Raw genomic sequence first — 15,632 nt, 5'->3', positions numbered from 1 at the left:
ATTTTCCTCGTCTTCATAGGCATCATAGAATTGAACCAGATTCCTATGTCCTGTTAAAGCACACAATATTTTGACTTCTCTCCTTACATCCTCAATTGCAATTGTTGTAGTCATCTGCAGAAGATTCCTCAGTCTCATTAAACAAAGAAATAATTCAATCCGGTGATACTGCTCTTGGAATGAAATAGTCCTTGTCTTTGTGCCACTGTCTTTTTTGTATGTGTGATTTAAAAAAAGGAATTTTTTGATGGAGTTGTCTAAGCTAAGCTACTTATCTTGGACTTATATCTCTTATATTTTTTCCTCTCTTTTGCTTGGTTTCCTAATAATATTGTGTGATTATGTTATTTATAGGCTTGGCTCATAAAGACCCAAAGGTAACACTTCAGGATTTTTGAAGTAGTTCATTTGGAACCCGAGAAGGCTGATTGGTAAGAAATTGAAAGTAATAAAAAAATTTTGCGATATGGTAGCTAGTTGTTAGATTGACCAGCTAACTCCCTTGTGTTTTTTTTATAAAGAGAATATGAGTTTTTATGGTTTGTCCGAACTACTTTTTCCATGTGAACAATCAACTTTGTTATTGTTTTACAAATACATGAACTGTTTTGCTAAAATCAAAACTAATGTATTGATAGTTATTTTGTTTACTTGTTGCAGTCTATTGCTATAATGTATGTTATTTACTCTAATCTATGTCTGCCCTTATTGCTTTGAAATGTGTTTGCGTGTGCCTTTAGTCATTCATTTGTATAAAGTTTATTAAATGGTGGAAGATGCTAATAACTTAACTTCTCAATATTTTTTGGTTCTACTATTAGTTGTAATTATTTATTGTTGAATTGATGTGAAGGTTTGAGATTAGATTAATCTAAAAGTTTGAGTTGTTAACTTCTGCCGATATTATTTGTACGCATAAATTTATTGGCTTTAATGTTTTGCACATGTCATGTAGGATAAATATTCAATGGATTTTGGAGATAAAAGTTGGATGAATCTCCGAAGATCCACCAATGAATATATTGATGGAGTTAATGATTTTCTTGATAAAGCATTTGAACGAGCTTCCCAAGGAAATGAAATATTGTGTCCTTGTAAGAAGTGCTTTAATCGTAATTGCCATTGCCGAAATATGGTAGAGGATCATTTGATTTGCCATGGATTTGTTCATGGATACACCAAATGGGTTTTTCATGGTGAAGGATTTTCCTCAAGAAATACGCCACATCCAACCGATGAAGAAGAAACTTCTAACATGTATGACGACATTGATATATTACTTCATGATACTTTCAGAAATATAGTAGATGATCAGAGACATGAAGGAGTGAGGGAGGGGCCACATGAAGATGCAAAGAGATTTTTTAAATTAGTAGAGGAAGGGAAAGAAGAGTTGTATCCAGGGTGTAAGAATTTTTCTAAGTTGAGTTTTACCATCCAGGTATACTTGTTTAAATATAATCAAAAGTTGACTGATGTGGCCTTTTCAGATTTGTTGGACTTGATAAGAGAGGCTTTTCCATTTTCTTAGGTACCCGACTCGTTTTACAAGGCAAAAAAGGTCATAAAAGATTTGGGTCTTCATTATGAGAAAATACATGCTTGCCCTAATGATTGCATATTATTTTGGAATGACAATGCAAAGTAAGATAATTTCTCTGTGTGTGGAGCTTCAAGATGGAAGAATGTTCGTAATGACTTAAATAATAAGGTTACGAAAATCCCAGTGAAGGTGTTAAGGTACATTCCTTTAAAACCTAGGCTTCCGAGGATATTCATGTGTTCTGAAACATCTGTAGCTATGAGATGGCATGATACTAAACGAGTTAAAGATGGAAATTTAAGACATCCTGCAAATGGTGAAGCTTGGAAGGATTTTGATTCATTGCATCCTGACTTTTCTAATGATGCTCGTAATGTTAGATTGGTTCTTTCAAGTGATGGTTTCAATCCATTCAGAACTATGAGCATTTCATAGAGCACATGGCCAGTTATGTTGATGAACTATAATTTATCTCCATGGACTTGCATGAAGTCGGATAATATTATGTTGTCAATGATTATTCCAGGTCCATTGTCTCCCAGAAATGATATGGATGTATACTTGCAACCACTAATTGCGGAGTTGAAGGAACTATGGGAAGTGGAAGTTGAAACATATGATGTTGTAACTAATCAAACATTTCTAATGCATGCAGCTTTATTGTGGACAATTAGTGATTTTCCAGCTCTAGCAATGCTTTCTGGATGGAGCACCAAGGGGAGATGGGCATGCCCCACTTGTAACCATAATACTTGTTCCCAATATCTCAAACATAGTCGCAAGATGTGTTACTCGGGTCATCGGACGTTTTTACCTCCTGATCATCCATTCAGAAGAGATAAAAGATCATTTAACGGTAAAGAGGAGCATAAAGTTGCACCTACTCCATTATCAGGTGCACAAATTCTTGAAGAGCTTCGTGAATTCAATAATGTATTTGGAAAAAACAAAAAGAAAAGAAAACGAAAGAATGATGGTCCATGGAAAAAAATCCATATTTTTTGAGTTACCGTACTGGGCAACAAACAAATTGAGGCACAATCTTGATGTGATGCACATAGAGAATAATATTTGTGACAATGTGCTTGGGACTTTATTGGATATACTTGGAAATTCCAAAGATCATATAAATTCTCGCTATGACTTGTATGAAATGTGGATACGTAAAGATCTTCAACCTCTAAAAGATTGTGATACAGGAAATATCCATCTAGCTAAAGCTTGTTTCTCTATGACACCAGATGAGAAAAAGTTGTTTTGCACCGTCTTAAAAGATGCCAAATTACCAAAAGGGTGTGCTTCTAATATATCAAGTCGTGTGCAAATTGAAGAGATGAAAGTATCAGGATACAAAAGTCACGATGCTCATTTCATAATGCATTACTTGCTCCAGGTTGCAGTCACAAAAGTGTTACCCAAGAATGTAGCTACGGTCTTGATTAGATAGGGGAATTTTTTTAGAGCCACATGTAGCAAGGTTATAAGAAGAAGCGATCTTGATAAGATGAAAGAAGAAATCATAGATATTGAATGTGAGCTTGAAAAGATTTTTCCTCCATCTTTTTTTGATATAATGACACATTTACCTATCCATCTAGTAGATGAAATTAATCTTGGAGGCCCAACTCATTTGCGTTGGATGTATTCTACAAAGAGAACTATGTGTGACTTCAAGGGGCTTGTTCGTAATCGAAAAAATCCTGAAGGATCAATAGTAGAAGGTTTTTCAGTCGTAGATTATTTGAACTTTATTTCCATATACCTACCTAGTACGGTGAAGACAAAATTAAGTAGGTGTGAAATAGAGGACGATGAGTACATTCAAACAGAGGAAGGTGGTGTTTCACATTTATTTCCTTAGACAGGTCATCCAATTGGAAGTGAGAATATAAGGAAAGGCAAGATTTTAAACATGGAGCAGCATGAGTTGTTTGAAGCACATCGATATACTTTGTTCAATATAGGAGATGAACAAGTAGAGGCATTTATCAAGTAAGATAAGATACTCGTTTGTTTTTAAACTTCATTTAGATGTAATGAATGTATTTAAAATTTCATTTCATTTGTAAATACACATTGATTAAATTACATTACATGCTTACATGGAACATAAGAGCTTAACTGATAATCGTACTAGAGGCAATGCATGGGTAAAAGCACAGGTCCATAGTAGAGAATTTGGTGATTGGTTTAGTGAAAAAGTTAAAAATATTGAAGTGTCCAATCATTTAAAATTGCTAGCTAATGGGCCTAACTTTGTGGCAAAAAGATATACTGAATATTTCATTAATGGATATCGATTTCATACGAAGACACGGGATGCCCCTTGTAAAACTCAGGATAGTGGAGTGACTTTGTCAGCCACAACAGATAGTTTTGCTAGTGCTAGGGACCAAAATCCTGTTGATGGAATGGTTCTCTATTACGGAATTATTCAGGATATCATTGAGATTGATTATTGGGGTTGCTTTAGTGTTGTACTTTTTAATTGTGATTGGTTTCATAATGAAGTCGATGATTATGGATTGACTCGGGTATATTTCAATAAAAAATGTAGTACAAATGATCCTTTTTTACTAGCATCTCAAGTGCATCAAGTTTTTTATGTGGAAGATCCGTTTGAGAAAAATATTTATTATGCAAGAAACAAAGTCCCTGTGGATTTGTATGATTTGGAGGAAGAGAATTGTCCTAATATTGAAGAAACATTTTGGGGAGAGACTAATGATGATATTGGTTCATCAGAAAGATTAGTTGATGTAGATGTTAGATGGTCTAGAGAAGATCTTCCTGTTGATATCATCGATGCTCCTTCCATTGCACAACATTCACAAGATGAAGCTATGGAAACATTGGAAGAGGAGGATGACTTTGATGATACTGATTGGGATTGGATGGAAGTTGATGATTGACAAAGGATCTTGTGGACTTGTTCAAATACATTATGTTTTTTTTCTTATAGTAAGTAATGAATATCATTTGAGGTGCATCATAAAGATTATGAATGTTGAGTAAACTGTATTTGCTATCTCTTCTTTTTGTTTCTATGTTTTTTTTCTTCATGTTATCGTTAAATTACTACAACTTTTGGATTATTAGTTTTGGTAAGTTCTTTTTCTCTCTTATTGATCATTTCATTCTTCTTCTTTTTGCAGTTTCTTTGAGCAATTTCAATATATTAGTGGACCAGCAAATCACTAGGTTCTTATCTCTTTATTAAGGTCCAACACTCCAGGTTCGTTCTCTCTTTGAGTACTTAATGTACATTCTATGAATGTGATTGAGTGCAGAAAATATTATTGTGGACAGTAACAAACCTACTGTGTGTGATTGTGGACAATAACAGACTTGCTGCTCTCTTATAATTTCACCAATTGGCACCTAAAAACACTCTAAATCTTGTGTGTGATTGTGAACAGTAATAGACCTACTGAATGTGATTGAGTGCAAAAAATATTATTAGAATGTCCCTTAAGGGTACATTTTATTTTCAACTCTTTGTAATATCTTGGTGATTGATTTGTTTAAGTATTGCAGGTGTACACTGCCATACATTTTAACTTTTTAATTTCTATTTTCACACAGGTTTGAATAGTCATAGCTATGAGTCAACAAGAAACTTCAAAAAGAACCAAAAAAGCCAAAAAGAAGACATTTGCTAAACCGGGATCGTTATCATTCTTGGAAAATAAGAAACGACGGTTATTGACAACAAATAAAATTATTAAAGAAATAGAGTGCGAGAAAGGACATCTGCTCAAATTAATTGGAGCAGAGCAATCAGTAGCACCACAATCTGAAGCAAAAAGACAATCTGTCGAGGAGTTGCCATTTGAAAATCATCCTGTCGAGGAGCTGCATGTTGTGCAGCCTGTCGAGGAGCTGCCTCTTGTGCAGCCTGTCAAGGAGCTGTCTCTTGAGCAGCATGGAAAAGATTTTCCTTTCGAGGATCAAGTTCAAATGAATTCTGTCACTCCTCGAACAAATGATCAACCTGAAGAACAAGGTAACATGTAAGATTACAAACCTATTTTATGTATTCATAATTTTCAATTATATTTCTTGTATTTTCTTATAGCTGGAGATGTTTCCACTCCAAATAAAAGAGGTAGAACGCAAATGCATGATGTTCATGCCCAAAAAGAACGTAAGATGATCATACTGAATAGTCAAAATCAACCCGTTGGTCTTACGAATGATGTTGTCATAGAGCTAAGTAGCTTCCTAGGAACATTGGCTAGAAATGCGACTCTTTGCCCATTTGATATATTGGATTGGAGGAGCATGGACACTAAAAAGGATTTATGGGATTCTACCAAGGTTTGTAGTTTACAATAATAAATTATTTGTAAAAGTATTTTACTTCTACTGGCTAATTGAATCACACAAAATTATAGGAGAAATATATTATTCCTGAAGCTGCGTACCATTGGGCTATGGTAACAATTCGAGATGCTTGGAGAAGACATAGAAGTGATTTGAAGCTTAATTATTATGATCCATATGACAATGGTGCAGTTCGAATGGCAAAAAAGCCTTGTCATATTCCAGAATGTCAATTTACAGAGCTCCTCAAATATTGGAATTCTGAAAAATTCAAGGTAAAAATATAGTTCAAAAGCTCAATTTTTTGAATAAGTAGCATCTGTATTATAGCTCCTGATTTTTGCTCCCTTCCCAGCTTCTTCCCACCTAGTGACCCCCAACACTTAAAAGCTGTTAAAAAAAATAGTACCAGCCTGCATAACCTTCTCTTTGACTGCTACAGAAGTAAATCAAAACATATAGTAACCATCTGAATAGTATAGGTACTAAAGCATCTGGATAAGTGCCAACACTGTCTGCTATGACATAATTGTCCATAGTGTGATATCGGTGTTGCTGACATAATGGTATTGATTCTGCTTTACCTGAGGCTTGGTTGGTACTTTAGTGTCTAAAGTAGTGTGATAATAGTATATATTCTACTTTTTTTTTCTTTTACTCTCTTCTCTATTGTAATATTTTGCAGCTTCTTTCTTCATTTATTGTGATAGTGACATGCATTTTACAAGACACCTTAACACTATATAATGATTGATACTGACAGATTGTTATAAAGGAAAAATAGATTTTTATAAAGGAAAGACAGACTAATATTGACCTCGTCTAGTACACTATATAACACTAATATACCTTCAATTAACATTACTGATTCATTTCTTTGCAGAAAATGTCTGAAACAAATGCAAAGAATCGAAAAAAACTGATGAATCCACACACTGCTGGCAAAAAGAGTTTTGCTTTAGTTCGTAATAAGCTGGTGAGTTCTCTTATATATTATTTTTTTAATGAAATTTTCTTTTGGATCTCTTCCAGTGTGAGTTTAGTTTTTATATATATTTCAATTTGACTAGGAGAAAGAGAAGGAGACAGTATCATCTAAGGATCTCTTTGTGGTTACAAGAACAAGAAATCCTAGTTGTTTGTACAAGACCTCAAATGAAGATACTACTAGTAAAATTGTATGTGCCTGTCTATTTTTTTTTTAATTGAGATTAATTATTTATTTCATAAGATTGTGTTTGTTGGATATGCTTTGGTAGGCTGAAATTGAGGAAATTGAAAAACAAATAAGCATAAATGGTGAGTATGTTGATGCATTTTCAAGCGTCATGGGTCCTGAACATCCAGAACGTCTAAGACTATATGGTGCAGGAGTTACAAAGACTACTTTGAAAAAAAAAGTTGGCAATTCAGAATCAACTTTAAGTGAAACAACTGATGTAATGCAGCAAATGCAAGAGAGGATGCAGAAAATGGAGAAACAGATGGAGGAACAAAAGAAAATTGTGCGACAAGAAGAAATTGCAGATGTTATTGCATAACTTAAGCATGCAGGATTAATTGATCCTAACATATTGGCAGCATTGTCGACTCCTTCACCAAGAGAATCTACTTCTGTTCAAGGGGCTAAACAAGGTTGGTGTTGCTAATTCTATGTTTTGATTGATATTTGTTGTTGCTACTTGCAATAGGATTAGAATGGAATAGTATGCTATTGATACTTGCTGCTTGTAGTCTTGTTTCTTGTGGTTTCTTCTTTATGTTAATTAAACATGTCTCTTGTAGCATGATAGTGTTGTTTCTACTGCTTGTATTTTGGACTCTTGTTTCTGATGCTGGTCTCTTGTTTCTGCTGCTGGTTTCTTGTAGCATTGTAGTGTTGAATCCAAGCTTCACGATTATGTTTAGTCGAGCCAACGTATTAGCTAATTACTGCATGTATCGTAGTCTGGTCTCTTGATTTTGCTGCTGCTTGTAGAAGTTTAAATGCAGCTAGCAGTTGAATGTTATTGGCATGTGTAGTAGTCTGGTCTCTTCTTTCTGTTGTTGCTTGTAGAAGTTTTAATGCAGCTAGCAGTTGAATGTTATTGGCATATATAGTAGTCTGGTCTCTTGATTCTGTTGCTGATTGTAGAAGTTTGAATGCAGCTAGCAGTTGAATGTTATTGGCATGTATAGTAGTCTAGTCTCTTGTTTCTACTGCTGCTGGTAGAAGTTTGAATGCAGCTAGCAGTTGAATGTTATTGGCATGTATAGTAGTCTGGTCCCTTGATTCTGTTGCTGCTTGTAGAAGTTTGAATGCAGCTAGCAGTTAAATGTTATTGGCATGTACATGATTTCCAAGTTTTAGGGTTGAACAATTCTAAAAGCTAATGCATGGTTGTAACTACATGTATACTTGTTAATTTCCAAGATTTGAGGTTTGCTAAATTATTTATATTTTTTTCTGATTATATGTAGGTGATGAAATCGAAGAAGGTGATGAAAGCAGTAGTGAAGACTTGACATAGGAGCTGAAGTGTATATTAGTGTAAACTTTATTGATGTTCAAGAAATCATATATTTTTGAAGATTGAAAATTCTATGGCATGTGTTTCACCTTTTTTGAATGCTATAAAAAGATTTGTATATTTTTCTTTAATTGATATTAGAATAACGGGTCTTGAATTCTAATTAAGGTAATGAACATTTATTCTCGTTAACGATTTATGTGTATTTTTATGTTATATAATTGATTCTCATGAATGATTTAGTATATATATAGCAGGTAAATATTAGCTTAATAATGTTGCATTAGAATTGTTGCAAATAGCAAGTAATAACCGTTGCAATAGGCATTAACCCACAGCTCTACAATTGTTTGAAAGTGTTGCAATACCCTATAACAATCGTCGCAATAGAGTGAACACGGTGTGTTGAATCGAAAAAAACTATAGCCATAGCCTTAACAGAACTGATGCATAAACCTCTATTACGACGGTTAAAAATCGTACCAGTACGTCCATAACCGTTGGCAATTAATTCAAATGAGAACCATGGCAATAGCTCAACGTATGGCTACGATTATGTGAACTGTTGTATAGAACCGTAGCAATATCTCTATTGCTACGCGATCTGTTGTAGCGGTTGTTCTAACCATAGCCTTAGACCTATGGCTACGGTAGTAACGTCAATTGCAACGATAGGTGAACAGTGACAACGATAGGTGAACCATGAAAATCATATAGTTCTACGATCATGAATAATTGATAGGATTTATAAATGTATAGATTGTTTATGTTTTAACAATTATTAAAATCCGTACAGATGATTCATTAAATACTTCAGGGTACTATTTCAGTCCTTGTTCTAGAATTTTCACATGAATTATAAGAAACAAGATATTGTGGCTTAATTCACTGTCGAAGTTGAGTAAGTAGCAGCTATAACAATAATAAATAGCATTGTGGCTGAAGAAATATTTGATTGATCTGCATATGAAACTGGAAGGAAGCATTAATATTGAAGTGTTGGTAGACAACCAAATAATACTAGTTATTGTGTTTCATGAAAAAACTAGTTAAGCACTTCAACATCAAGTTTTTCTTCTTAAGAGAAATACAAAAGGGTGAAAAAATGACTCTGTAATACCACAAGATGGAAGAACAATTGACTAATATATTCACTAAGGCTTTACCGATCACGAAGTTTGAGTTTATCATACAAAAATAGAATTTGTAATTTTGAAATGAAGAAAAGAGGTTAGAAATTTGCTTTTGAATTATTGTAAAAACTATTTTGCAGTTTCTGTTTTGAATAAAACTTAATCAATTCGTTATTAGCCATTTATTTCTACTTTTAAGAGTTAATTAGTAAATTTGGTAGGATGGTATATTCAAGTATTTTTGTTTTATTCCAAATTTTAAAAATAGTAACGGTAGACATCAATGAAAATGTTCTTCTATTGCTATACTATTTCTCTGTTTTAAGATATACTTTTATTTTTAAAAGGGAAAAGGACCAAAAATACCCTCAAACTGTAGAAGAAGGTCTAAAAATACCCTTCATCCATCTATTGGGTTAAAAATACCCCTCTATTCATCTTTTGGCTCATTTTTTCCCTTAAAAACTAACAACCATTTCTTTATTTTATTTTTTAAAATTATTTATTTTGTGTTATTTATTATTGGGTAAAATAAAAAATCTCACCCCACCAAAGTTGATCATATGGCAAAAAAGATGAAACAAAAATTACATATTAGCAAATAAAAAAAGGTTAAGATCTTGATAATGAGAGGAAACAAAGATCCAACAAGTACCAACTTTCCGATAACCAAATTTTATTTTTAAAAAGCTTGTACTTACTAAAGTCAAAAAAAAAAAATTTTGTTGGTTTTTGAAAACATATATATTGATGGAATAGATGAAGATTGGATATTGACCCGTTCATCTTGTTTCTCTGTTTAATCTTACCCTAAATTCCTCTGTCTCTAGGATTAATTGAATAAAAATAGAATTCTGGTGTGGCTACTGGTGAATTTGGTCATAAACTTATGTGATAACCATGCATATTCGGTAAAGGAGAATATATGGGAAGCTTTGTGGATGATATTGTTTAATGTGCTTATGGGAATGATGGTAAATATATGGTGATATATATATATATATATATATATATATATATATATATATATATTGCAAGCTGCTCAATGTTAAGTGATAAAATTTTCTCTGAGTATCTCCATTTATTTCGACAATGGAGATAATTCGACATTGATTCCGGCTATATAGTTTTAACAATCATTTATATATTTTAACTTTCATAACACTACTAAATATAAATGTGACAGAAATAAGTATAATTTTTTAATAAAAATTAGTTACTAAAAAAGATTTGAATCTTTCAGTTCACTTTTATCTTTTCTCCATTTCAAGTTCTTAGCCCTTTTTCATTTTCATCTGATTTACATTTGGTGAGGGTAATGTTTTTTTTAATTCTACCAATAATAAAATAACACTAATAAACCATTTCTAAAAAAATAAATAAAGAAATGGCTGATAGTTTTAAGGGTAAAATGAGTCATAAAGATGGATGTAGGAGTATTTTTAACCCAATAGATGGATAAAGGGTATTTTTAAATCTTTTTCTATTGTTTAAGGATATTTTAGACCGTTTTTCCTTTTTAAAATTACCAACAGGCTGCATGTGTGCAGTATGTTAGATTCAGAGGAGAAGTTATGTGTACAAACAAAAAAAGAAAGAAAAAAAAGAGAGAGAGAGAGAGCCCCCGTAAGGTGGTTAAGAAGATAGTACAAGAGGTTGTGTTTGTGTTGGGTTTTATTTGCCGTAATTTTTTAGCATAAATAGGTTTCCCTTTAGAGAAAAGGTTTTGGATTGACTAATCCTTTTACTGGTAGGAAAAGGTTTAGGACTTTATAAATAGAGGCATGTTCCTTCTAACATAATCAGCATTCACAATGTAGTCTTAAAGGGCTTTGAGAGTTTTGGTTAGGGGGAGAAATTGTGGGTCACAAGCTTGATACGTTATCACTTGTGTGAACCTCCCATGTATTCTGAGTGAATTTGGTTGAGGTTGTTTCCCTCTGTATTTTGTACTCTCCTATTTATAGTGGATTGCTCATCTCCTTTGTGGACGTAGGTCGATTGACCGAACCACGTTAAATCTTTGTGTCTTTTGGTATATTTCTCGTTGTCTTCTTACTCGTGGTCTTTTGAGATTTGCTTTGCTAGCTTCCGCTTTTACACCTGCTTAATTTTGGTCCTAACAAGTGGTATCAGAGCCAGATTCAATGATGGAGTCAGGTTAAGTGGCTCGATAATCGATGATTGAACCAGGTTAGAAAGAGGTGTTTATCTTGACGGGTGTTCTTCTAGCTGCAACCTTTTTGACAGTAATGAAGATTTTGTTGGAGAAATTGTTTCAGAGAGGTTCTCTATGTTGAGACATAAATTTTGCAAAGGAGATTATGGAGAGGAGAAGCAAGTTGTTGAAGGTTAAGTGAAGAAGGTGGACAAATTTATTTTGTCAGAAATTTAGGCCAAGGAGGAGATTTGTTGGGTTTTATTTGCCCTGATTTCTTACCATAAATAGGTTTTCCATTTAGGAAAAGGTTTTATAGTGACTAATCCTTTTTCTGGTAGGAAAAGGTTTACGACTCTATAAATAGAGGAATATTCCTTATAACTTAATCAGCATTCACAATGTAGTCTTAAAGGGATTTGAGAGTTTTGGTTAGGGGGAGAAATTGTGGGTCACAAGCTTGATACGTTATCACTTGTGTGAACCTCCCATGTATTCTGAGTGAATTTGGTTGAGGTTGTTTCCCTCTGTATTTTCTACTCTCATATTTATACTGGATTGCTCATCTCCTTTGTGGACGTAGGTCGATTGACCGAACCACGTTAAATCTTTGTGTCTTTTGGTATATTTCTCGGTCCTAACAGTTTGAAGGGTCTACCAAAGGAGAATAAGTAGGGACCTTGCAAGAACGAACTTCTACCCTTGAAATGAGTTGAAATTCATGTCAATTCCTTTCCGTAATACTGTATATCATCAGGCCCGTGGAATGAATTCACTTCCGAAATTCAATTAGATTGGGGATATCAAAAGAAAGGGATTCTAAATGATTCCTATTGCTATATAAAATGTTAGTATAACTCTGTCTATGCTGCACAGTTTAAACGCTTTTAGTAATAAGCTAATTTTATTTTTAAAATACAAAAGATACTTTTCAAAACAAATTTATTTTTAAAAATTTGGTCAAATAAGCTGTTAAATAGAAAAAGTAATAGATTTAATATTTATAGGATTGATGTTACATGTTAAACAACATCTCATACAAACACATTAATTTTAATAATTACTTTGTTGGGGCATGCACTATTTTTAAGTATTTCATTGAGTACATGCTAGCAACATAACTTGTGTATCATTTATTTTTTCCGCAAGCATAAACAAATATTGAAGAACTTGATGGTATTTCCCATGGATAGGTATTGTGTGACATGGTTTTCATATATGTCGAATAAATGATGAATTATGGAGTTTCCAAAATGAGAAGCCAACATAACCTCAGTTACCGCTCTTATAGTCTTAACTACTAACTTGGCAATATCCTCAAAAGGTTTGTCAATGGCAGTCATATCACTCTCAAATGTTTCAAGTTTTTCTAGACTAAATGATCCTTCCATTTGTATAATCTTCTTTATCTCTTCTTCATATGGTGCATAAGAAGGAATGTTAAATGAATCAATTTCATCCTCTTTGATCTTGCCCTGCTTCCATTTAAACAAAAAAAGAAAAATATGTTAGTTGAGTGAGGACGTGAGAAAGCGAGAAGCAGAGCCTGGATTAGGAGTTTGGATTTTTTTTTATCAAATTTGTTAGGGGTTCACAAGTTAATATATATATATATATATATATATATATTAGATATACAACCTGCGCTGCTAAATGAAGAAGTGAGTTTGTTAGTAAATCCATCAAACAGCAAGAATCATAGCTTCTTGGATCTGGATTGCTCCTGCCAACATACACAAGGACCATATGCCCTCCACTCATTACTTCTTGAGAACGAAAGCATAGAAAGCTTGAAAAATCCTTGTTGAATTGATTGGAATATGCTTCCACTACTTGTGGAGGACTTGATTGTGATATGAGTATACTTTTTTTGTTACAGTAGTCCAACCCTTTCGGAACCTACGAATTAATTAATAAATTAATAGTATATATTATGAAACAAATTAATTAAATACAAAAAGTTGATGATTATTTACATACCTGAGAAAGCCAATGGAGACTATAAGAAGAATGAACAAAGTTCAAGGTGTTTGAAGGAAAAAGCCTTTGATAAAAAGAACCAGCAACTCCTGCTACGTAACATTTATTCCCATATTTTTCAAGAAATGATGGAATTGATTTGAAGACGTTATTGAAATCATTATCTGGAAGATCATTCAAATACACTTGAAATTCTAATGGTTCAAACTTGTTCTGTTTGCACAAATTATCAACTGTATCAATGACATTGCTCATACATAAAAGTGTATTTCCTCCTGAAGAACAACCCAGATCTGCTACTCTCAAACACTTCGGAAAAATACCGATATTCTTCAACATATTTTTTACACTTTCTTCTAATAAAGGCTTTGACTTTTCTATCACTCTTCTCTGAAAATTAATACAAACACAACAAATCACTCACTAATATCATCGATATTATTATTATTATTATTTGAGTTCAACATTTTTATTTGAAATTTTAAATCAAAATGTCATGTGATGCATGTGGAAAATTGAAATAAAAAAAAAAGAACCACTAATATAACAGAGCAAGTATAGAGATTAATTTGTACATATTAAGAATTGAATGAATACACTTTTTTGGTTTTGGTTGAACTTACCTGAAGGATTGAATTATTGGCATAACAGCATTCTGAATCTCCTGCAGTCATTGGTAAAAAAATTTCGAGTACCATTGCTTCTACTTTTTCTTTTTCGCTTTACAATATAATTAATAATTAAGTTGCCTAGTTTATCCGGATATGGATTTATCATGTCCATTAGTTTGCAACTGAAAAGTTGGCAACTCATCTAACATTTGTATGTATGTTGTCAATTCATGTCATCCATCGATCAATTTCTTCCTGGCTAGGTTATTTTTTCTTCAACCAAATCTGTTTAATTTAAAACCTCTTCTTCATCAACCAATTAAATGTAGAATTTTTGGGTAAAAAAAAATTAATTAACAAGACATCAACAAGTATTTATGTATGCGTAACCAGGTTTACAAATTCGGTTGAACAATTTGAAGGAATTCATGTCTAGTCATGTAACGGAGAAAATAGCTAAATATATATTCTAGCTTACAATTAAAATACTAATAAAACGATCTCAAAAAATAATTAGCTTGTGAATTTGAATGTGAATCCTGCTGTACAAATAGCATGTTAACGTAACTGTTTCTTAATTATTTTGTGTTTTACATGTGCGTCTTGTATACCAATTATAAATCCAAAAAAAGACATCAATTTATATAAATGTTAAATTAAATGGTCAGTTTACAAAGATTTGTATTACAAATAACTTTACATGAATTACTCATTTGTTCAACAGATTGTTTGAGTATATAAAGTTTTATTTTATTATAATTCCATATAAATTATTAGTTTCTTTTTCTTTTTAACTAGTAATAGGTATATTTGTGATTAACATTGTGATAATATTAATTTTAGTGAATTATTGTTCAAATTGACTTATTTAATTTAATTCACAAAAATAATATTTTTACAAAATTAGTAGAAACAGTAACGTATTATGTATTTGTCATACCCCTTTTTCACACACGGCGGAAGGGATTTTCAAAATTAAGTGACGATATTGATTAAGGGATTTTTTTTCAGAGTCGTTACTTGAAATTGAGTTATGGTGTTCCAAGTCACCTTTTCTTTTTGATCTATAACCAAAAGGAAATGACTCTTTATTTTGGTGTGCGAACCAGAAATTCATGTAAGGAATTTTATTGACCGAGGGAAGGTATTAGGTATCCCTCGAGTCTCGTGATTTTCGCACGATCGCTTTTATTGACTTATACTTATTTTAAAATATTTTTGGATATATTATTTTTAGTTCATGACTTTTTTGCATTTTTATTGTTAAACTTAAATTTGGTCTCAACTCAAATGCATAACTGCATTCTCGACTTTGATTTGGAGACGTAATTGTCTTCATCTCTCAAGTTCCTCCCACCTAATAATTGTTTA

General features: G+C 32.6%; 2 protein-coding genes across 2 annotated transcripts; one reads left to right on the top strand and one right to left on the bottom strand.

The window, feature by feature from the left end:
• Nucleotides 1-967: 967 nt before the first annotated feature.
• LOC101261078 (uncharacterized) lies at nt 968-2,548 on the top strand. The gene is made up of 4 exons (XM_010329365.1): nt 968-1,441; nt 1,532-1,644; nt 1,762-1,943; nt 2,070-2,548. The coding sequence occupies exons 1-4, from the start codon at nt 968-970 to the stop codon at nt 2,546-2,548; spliced, it is 1,248 nt and encodes a 415-aa protein (XP_010327667.1).
• Nucleotides 2,549-12,642: 10,094 nt separating this feature from the next.
• Nucleotides 12,643-14,534, bottom strand: LOC101260776 (benzoate carboxyl methyltransferase-like). The gene is made up of 4 exons (XM_019216025.3): nt 14,274-14,534; nt 13,651-14,040; nt 13,312-13,569; nt 12,643-13,145 (listed from the first exon to the last, which is right to left on the bottom strand). Exons 1-4 carry the CDS (start codon nt 14,346-14,348, stop codon nt 12,804-12,806), a joined length of 1,065 nt encoding a protein of 354 aa, XP_019071570.1. The 5' UTR covers nt 14,349-14,534; the 3' UTR covers nt 12,643-12,803.
• Nucleotides 14,535-15,632: the final 1,098 nt, after the last annotated feature.

This window comes from Solanum lycopersicum, chromosome 10, assembly GCF_036512215.1.
Source record: "Solanum lycopersicum chromosome 10, SLM_r2.1".
Lineage (NCBI taxonomy): Eukaryota > Viridiplantae > Streptophyta > Magnoliopsida > Solanales > Solanaceae > Solanum > Solanum lycopersicum.
The sequence above is the reverse complement of the archived record's forward strand: the minus strand, read 5'-3'. Positions and strand labels throughout refer to the sequence as shown.

Coding starts and splice junctions, on each gene's coding strand:
- LOC101260776 (XM_019216025.3), bottom strand. CDS start 14,348: ATGGTACTCGAAATTTTTTTACCAATGACTGCAGGAGATTCAGAATGC. Junction 14,041..14,273: donor CCAATAATTCAATCCTTCAG/GTAAGTTCAACC, acceptor ATTAATTTTCAG/AGAAGAGTGATAGAAAAGTC. Junction 13,570..13,650: donor GTCTCCATTGGCTTTCTCAG/GTATGTAAATAA, acceptor ATTAATTCGTAG/GTTCCGAAAGGGTTGGACTA.
- LOC101261078 (XM_010329365.1), top strand. CDS start 968: ATGGATTTTGGAGATAAAAGTTGGATGAATCTCCGAAGATCCACCAAT. Junction 1,442..1,531: donor AGTTGAGTTTTACCATCCAG/GTATACTTGTTT, acceptor CCATTTTCTTAG/GTACCCGACTCGTTTTACAA. Junction 1,645..1,761: donor TTTTGGAATGACAATGCAAA/GTAAGATAATTT, acceptor TTTAAAACCTAG/GCTTCCGAGGATATTCATGT.